This window comes from Seriola aureovittata, chromosome 3 (genome assembly GCF_021018895.1).
Source record: "Seriola aureovittata isolate HTS-2021-v1 ecotype China chromosome 3, ASM2101889v1, whole genome shotgun sequence".
NCBI classification, from domain to species: Eukaryota; Metazoa; Chordata; class Actinopteri; order Carangiformes; family Carangidae; genus Seriola; species Seriola aureovittata.
Genome location: NC_079366.1, coordinates 15,035,063 through 15,043,139, shown reverse-complemented (window position 1 = coordinate 15,043,139; position 8,077 = coordinate 15,035,063). Strand labels below are relative to the sequence as shown.

The 8,077-nt window shown below is 37.5% G+C and overlaps 1 protein-coding gene across 1 annotated transcript; it reads right to left on the bottom strand.

Moving 5' to 3' along the window:
- Positions 1 to 2,028: 2,028 nt before the first annotated feature.
- tspan34a (tetraspanin 34a) lies at positions 2,029 to 7,802 on the bottom strand. Its single transcript, XM_056372871.1, has 8 exons — positions 7,658 to 7,802; positions 5,979 to 6,063; positions 4,793 to 5,008; positions 4,272 to 4,346; positions 3,946 to 4,053; positions 3,506 to 3,652; positions 3,301 to 3,393; positions 2,029 to 2,512 (listed from the first exon to the last, which is right to left on the bottom strand). Exons 2-8 carry the CDS (start codon positions 6,033 to 6,035, stop codon positions 2,465 to 2,467), a joined length of 744 nt encoding a protein of 247 aa, XP_056228846.1. The 5' UTR covers positions 6,036 to 6,063; positions 7,658 to 7,802; the 3' UTR covers positions 2,029 to 2,464.
- Positions 7,803 to 8,077: the final 275 nt, after the last annotated feature.

Genomic DNA, 8,077 nt, shown 5'->3' with positions numbered 1-8,077 from the left:
AGTAGGTCATGTAGAACGTGTGAGGTTGTGTTCAGTATCAGTATTACTGTGGGAAAAACACTTTCTGCAACTGCAGAACAAACTTTTTTCCACAAGAGGGCACAGTTTCCAAAGCATTGTAACCTCTGCTCACACCCCTGCTCTCTCACTTACTGGAAATGGGACTGTTCTCAATGAGCGATGAACTGTGGATTTAAAAACTGTTTATATTGTTGCATTGCCACACTTAGTGTACAGGATTGATTTACTGTCTCTCAACAAAAGATTTTTTTTTAAATAATTCATTGCAAAGCCTCAGTGACAGATTTGGATGAACTAATGGCACTGCTGCAGCCTCTCACCGGGGTTAAACTGAGTTTAATGTGGCAGTTGTCGACGCACTGAAAATTATGATGAATCATATTTACAGAGAGGAGAAACTCAGTTTAGGAACGGTTTAGTCAGTCATGTCTTCTGTGATAAACTGAAAACAGACCAAGTGCTTTCTTTATTGACTTCCTGCTTCTAGAGCTGATGTGGCCAAAAGGAATAATGTCAATAAAACCAAATAAAAGTATGTAGGTTAGTATATGAATAATTGTTCAGGTAATTATTGTGTCCTGGTTATTTGAGGATCCTATGAAAGAAGTGACTCATGAAGATAGAACTTTCAAAAGGACCTAAAGCGAGGCTGAACCTGCGCCTCTGTCCCAAAGGAGATAATCCTGCCTTTTAACCCTGTGTGGGACTGTCTCATCCACTGTGTGGGTTCCCATAAAAAACCTCAGGGAAACTGTTGTGTGCTGCTCTTTTCTCTTGTACTGTTTGATAACACTATACGATAAAACATAAATCTCACACTTGTGTAACTAAGTCTGTAATAAATATAGAAGAATGTATGAATTAATGCTACTTTAACAGTCATTCATTCATAAACAATGGTAAATATACAAAACACATGTTGTGTTGGGAGTAGGAGGAATTCAGTGTGTCAGTATGAATTACCCACCATGAAAGCACTTTGACTAATATAGATGGCGCCACTGAGAAGGGTCATCGGGTAACTCTGACACAGCATGTGACGGGAGAACCTGTCCCCCCCCCCCCCCCCCCCCCCATGAGTGCCCAGGCTGTGTGCCTCTCTCTCTCCCTTCTCCTTCTCTATCTCCTTCCTGTTACTCTCCGCAGGTCCTCTGCCTCCAGAGCTGTAGAGTCTGGATCTGCAACTGCAAACCACCTACTGCCCCCAAGATCCTTTCTAATGCCTGCTGCTAAACTAACTAAATCTTACTATAATTAATAATAATAATTATTACTGTTATTAGCTTTCATTATTACTTTTATCAGTATGAGCATTACAGTTCTTGTCTTTTCCTCTGCGCTCCCTCCTGCTTGCATGCTCTCTCTCTCTAGTCCGGTCCTGAGTCTGGTTCTGCTCAGGATTTCTGCCTCTTAAGAGTAAGTTTTTTTCTTGCCACTGTTGCCTAGCGCTTGCCCTTGGTGGGAATTGGTGCTTCTTTGTAAATAATATTATAAAGAGCAGGTCTACACCTGCTCTATTTGGAAAGTGCCTTGAGATAACTTCTGTTGTGAATTGGCGCTATACAAAGTAAAATTGGCTTGACTTGACAAAATTTGCAGCAGTTTGTTGAGGGCAGAACTTCCTGCTTTCATTCAGCCACTTGGGATTTGCAGTTAACATACTATTAAAGCGTATGAGTTAGTATAAAAATAATATGATGACTTCAATTGTTTTTTTCCTGTGGTGTCATCATTTTTGATTGTTATGCGCTTATCTTCAGTAATAAGGCTAACTGCTCCTGTGTGGGATCAGATAAAACCAGCAGCACTGGCAGAATATTCCTGACTTAAATAAAATGTTATGTTTCTTTCTATAATGATAATGGTGTCGTATATCTACTCACAGGCCCACAGTTTACATTCTAATGCTTTAGTTACTTTTGCCTGTTTGCCTCAGTCTAGAATCCATTTTATGTGGATGTTAAAAGATCTATTGCCACAAAAAGAAAACCATAATCAATTTGCTGATAATTGTAAAAGTCAAGATTGTGACATTTATTATTTATATATGATCAAACATACAAAAATAAATTTATCATATTATTGCAGTGAATGTGTGGGACAGAAACAACTGACACAACTTGCGAAGATCCTTCTCTGCTCTGTGCATCATTACACATTACCAGCCATATGTTTCAGCACATACAATATCATCTGACAACAGCCCTTCTGAAAACATAAATAAATCACAGTATAAGTGCGTTCAGATACAGTTTTGAAATGGAAAAACACAGTAGCTCAAACATCTACCTCTCCATCTTTGGTTTTAATGCTCTACATGCCAATAATGCATGTGTTAGGTTATCTTGTCTGTTTTGAATCAAAGGAAAAGAAAATAAACTTTACACCAAGTTAAATTTCTCCACCAATTACAATGTTGTCATCTCATCTCTGACGGGACACATCACTTAATGTTCTTGTAGAGAACCATCGAAACCACCATGGCAGCAATCTGCAAAGACAACGGGTCATCACCATTTCATGTAAACACAATGTATATTAGAGATGAGACACGGGTTATAGACTGCACATTATGACGTATACAATAAATTTATGAAAAAGCCATGCACTGTCTCTTCCCCCCTTAAACGTATATATAAGCCAACTCCACCGACAAGGAAAATGGAAATCATGAGGAGGAGAACCTGAGTAGACCTAAATTATGTGTGATGATGATTGACAATAAAAATCAGCAATCCTCAACATCATATATCGTGTAATCCAAAATACACCATAGGCCTCATCGTACATGAGTGTCCACAGACACATTAGCACAGTTATGATATTGTCTGTTTTATTGTAATGTAATAGTTTTTTGAATATGCAAAACCATGGGTAGATATTATGGCCAAAGGTGCAGGAGGGGTTTTCCCCTTGGGGGGGCCCCCCAGTAGCCCTTCATATTGGCACATTTTGTATTGACAACAATAAACAACCTTAAACCTCCCATAAAGACACTACAGTGCACTGCCGCTCCCCTAAGTGGGGGCCCTTGATGTGTGTGCTGTAGCTAGTGTCTACCCATTGCCTGCATGTTAGGCATTCAGGGAACATCTGTAAATTGTTGCATCTGCCAATACTCTGTATACCAGTGTCATTAATAGGTGTATTAAGATGAGGAAAGATTTAATAACAATATGAGAGTCTTAACATATATTGCACTCTATCAAAGTAACTGCGGAGAACACACAACTCTTCTAAACAGATGTAAATAACCTGTTAATAAGCTGTTTTCTGTACCTCAATAGCAGCAATTCCAAGAGCCACAGCTGCAACGATCACAGCATTGTCCTCTATCAGCTGCAGCAGCTTGAAGTAGCAGCCGTCAATCATCTGGAAGAGAAACAGCAGGTTTTAGCAGAGGTAGGGAGTGACTGGTGCAATTCATCACAATCAATGTTGTTAACATGTATGAAGTTAAAGCAAAAGTAACATGGTTTCTTACCGAAACTTCTGCAATCTCTGCAGCACATTCATCCGAGGTGATGAGGGTTGCATTGCAACATGTGGTTGGATAAAACCTTCCTTTACCCTCATTGTAAAAAGGGGAACCGTCAAAGTCTGTGTAGTTCCTGTATCCACAGCACTTAAACTGGAAGGAAACCACCAAGTGTTATAGTGTTACAGTGTGGAGAGAGGTGTGAGCAGCTCCATTAAGGAAATGTAAAAAAAAAGAAAAAAGATTCAGACACATTTGCGTAACATGGTAAAATAAGAGACAGTACGAGGGTGTACATGTTGCAGAAATCAAAGAGTTGAGTATTGGCTGAGGCGTAAACTCAGACAGTCACTACTTTCATCTCAAAAAGTGGATAACACAATTGCCTGTGACAACGGAGATGTGTATATCTAAGGTTGAAAGAGTCCACTCAAAAAATACAGTACCTCATCCATGGTGACGTTCCAGATAGAGGTCAAAGATTCAGTGCTTCCATAGTCTTTTTTAATGCTCAATATAACTTCATGCTCCAGATCAGAGAGAAGTTCATCAGCCTGAGAAGGACAGATAGACAATAGCACATCATCATATTTTTGACTTTATACACACACAAACACACACACACACACACATATATATATATATATATATATATATATATATATATATATATATATATATATATATATATATATATGTACTGTATGTATATTAAAGTTTGTAAACCTGACTGCTTGCAGTTGTTGCCAAGAAGCTTTCGAAAGCCACTTACCAAACCCTGGAAGACGAACAGCACAATAGCTCCTGCGACCTCGATGAGGAAGATGATCAGCACAATACTGAAGAACTGAGTGGAGAAGAAATGATAAATAATGTTGCAAAACTCTCACTGTAAAATATTTGATTAGTAGCAGCAATATGCATCTGTAAAATCAAGCCAACAGAGTGAGAAACAGGCTTGGACAAAGTACTTTAATGCAGATGTAACATCAGTACACACTGCAGAGATTAAACCTAAAGTTAAGTGCTGAAAGTCTTAACAGCTTCCTCTCAGAGTCACTGTATCCATCTGAATTGTATGAGAGAGCATTCTAAGGTGAAATAATAATAAAACATTTCAACATTCCCCATCACCGGAATTTACTATTTCGATCCAGCTTGGCTGAAATGTAGTTTTCTGTGCTCTTGAATTATAAATTAAAATTCATTACTATTTCAAAAGAAGGAGATTTATGTCCCTTTGGTCAGCTCTCAAACTAAGTCTCTGGTGTTGACCTATCAAACATCGCTTACCGTCAGCAGCATGCACTTGCTCTCCTTGATAGCTCCACAGCAGCCCAGGAAGCCAATGACCAGCAGCACACCACCCACTGCCATTAGCAGGTAGGTGACGTTCATTAGCTGGGATATCCCAGATGGTACATTGTCCACATTATCCAGTATACCCAGTAAAGAACCACTGTCCACCTTCAGCCACACTCCCACACCCAGGATGGCTGCACCTGCCAACTGCATGATGGGTGGAAAAAGGAGAAGAGAAAGAGGTGTTTTTGTTAACAATCAGGCAGCAACAATAAGAGCAGGAGTTCAGCCCGAGAATAATTTATAAGATGTATTATTGATTAAATATTAAGTTAAAATATAACAGTTATTCAGACTAAATCATTTTTGAGACATCAAAAATAAATTTAAGAAAGTAAATTCATTCACTTTCTTGCTGAGCATTAGATGAGAAGGTTGATGCCACTGATGTTCTCAACAGTGTTGTGCTTAACTCCTTGTATTTAGATGGGGGTGGTCATTTAAAAATAACAATTTCATGTCATTGTTTATTCTATATTTCTGTTTTTTAGCGGCCTTTAAAGAACATTATTTCCCATAATTCCTTGACTTTTGCAGGTTAAATGTCACAGCCTGACAAAAGATGGTTCCAATAACAGCACAATAAAGAGTTGAGGAGCAAACGCTGTAGGAGCTTTTATACAACAGAGATTACAACTAGAAAGTTGGAAAAAATAAAGAGTTGACAATTTTATGGATATGGACAAAACCAAGTTATAATGATGTAGTTTTTCATGGGAACTGCAGTTTTCCACATGCTTACAAAGTAAGCATTTAATGTAACAGTTAACCTTAGACACATGCTTAATTCTTTCAGAGGATTTTTCCAGAGGCTTCACCCTGTCTCCAGTCTTTATGCTGAGCTATGCTAAGATAAACTAAGCTAAGCATCTCCCAGCTCTAGTTTTATATTTAACTTACATGTAAAAACCTCTCATCTATCCAAGTGTATTTCCCAAAATGTTAAACTGTTCCTTTAAACTATCACTGAATACAGGAAGTACACAGTCCATTTTACAAGCTGTAAAAGAATATTGTACAAAGCATAAGGAAATATCTTTTGCACTGATTTTGTTTCTGTATGAAACATGAAATAGAGCTTGACAGTAGAAGCAGAAGATTTTCTTTTTTAACTTACGAAGATGCAGCCATTGAAGATAAACATCATCATTTTGAGAAAGCCGGAGCAACACATCTTGGCTTTTTTTTTTTTTTTCTTCACACTGTTAAAAAAAAGAGAAGAAAATAATGTGTGAGTTCAGCTGAAAACTAATCAAGCGTACACTTAGTCACACTTACTTACTAACTCATTTATTGCTTAGGAGATTTGGAAGGACAATTTTGCATTTTACCTCTCATAGGAAAATCAATTGTATAGAGCTGACTTACAACACAAGCGAGCACCAACGTGGGTCAAATGGCATTTGCTTTGGTTAAACATTAACCACCGTAACTTGCAGGAAAACAGAAGGGGTCTTAATCTTCCTAACGTCAGTTTTCATACTGACGTAATCTAAGTTTCGGTTGAAGTGTGAAATAAGCTGCACGTTCGTATCCTCGTTTTATTTTAAATTTTACTTGCGTGCGTGCTATTTAAATCATCAACAAGCACACATTTGAATCACATGATATGTGCAGAGACTACTTGTGGTGCAGAGGAGAAAAAAAAATCACCAATCAAAAAATCAGCTTTGAACTTTTGTGAAGTGTATGATCAGTTTTATCATACTGTGGTGCTCTTTATCAATGTTACCTTAAATATTATAACTCTGTCAGCAGAGAATAAAAGTGTCTTTTCTGCAGTATGCCATCAAATCTATGAAATACAGGTTAAAAAGGTGAAGTGTAACTAACTCCACTGATGTGTTCATGATTAATGATAAAGATATCTTATGTGATTACTGGTTGTCACCCTAAAGTAGCTCAGAAGAACCATAAAACACATACCCTTGTCCCCAACCTTGCTCAACTTTGTTTCCATTTGCTGTCTGTATCAGTGAAATGAGATCAGCTTTATAGTTATTGATTTTTTTTTCTTCCTTATTGCAGGCAGAGAGAGGCAATAAAATGTTCCAATAACACCTATAAAATCACATGTTTTTTTTATCTGAATATGTTTGATCACAGCCTTGAGGCAGCAAAACAGGACAATTAACAGTTTTTAATGCTACTTCCAAGAAAAATTTGAAGGTTCCTAGATCAGCTGTAAAAACTAATTTCCTGTACTCTGTAGAGTCAGTTTAATACGGTATATACTGTTAAAAAAGAACTGAGGACTGAAAAATACTTGGTTTATTCAGTCTGTTACTGGTTACACTACTAACTGTTACTAACGCAAGTGAGTGGTTTATTATGACAGCCGCTCATACAAAATGACAATCATGACAAGCATGACCTCACTTTGAAAGATAAATCTATAAGATTACAAAAGAAATATAAAAACATAATATATGAAATACAAAAACTAATCCCTCTGTTTCAGACTTGTTTAAACTGTACATTCACCACTCAGCCACAATAAGCCACAAGCCACAAGGCCATAAAATAATCGAAACTACAAAATAGGTTTTTACGGACGGTTCAGAATGAACCGCCAGGCCACAGATACACACTGATCAGCCACAACAATAATACAATATAATACCTGTTTCAATGTTGTAGATGAAGAGTTCTGTCTGAAAACATCCTGCGTGCTGGATCATGTTATATACTCATTTTCTGTAATTTGCTTTTAGATTAGAATTAAAATGATTTTGGTTGTTGAGTATATAGTTGGATATTTGAATTAAAAAGTGTGAAAAACCATGAAACTCGTACCTGTACTGAACTGACGGCCGTCTGCCAGCTGAGGTTTGATCAATGAGGAGTGTCTGCTCAACGAGGCTTTCACATGCCCCTTTATCTTCTCACAGGTATGTCTCTCTCTCTCTTTCTCTCTCTCTCTCACACACACACACACACTACAGGGAAAAAGGGAGTTCATACCCTACACGTCACTGACTTTGCGTTCATGGTAGGCAACATTTCCTGGTGTCCAAAGTCCCTTCAAAAATAGAAACTTTTATCACCTGAAATTTTACAACCAATTCTAGGTCAAAATAAAATGATCTCTCACATTAACTCACAGCATAATTTCAATATGAGCCCAAAAAGGAGCTAATCAAAGGAATTAAATAATTTAATGTTGAGCATAAACACAAACCTGATGAATGTTTTATGTTCTAATAAATGGAAAAA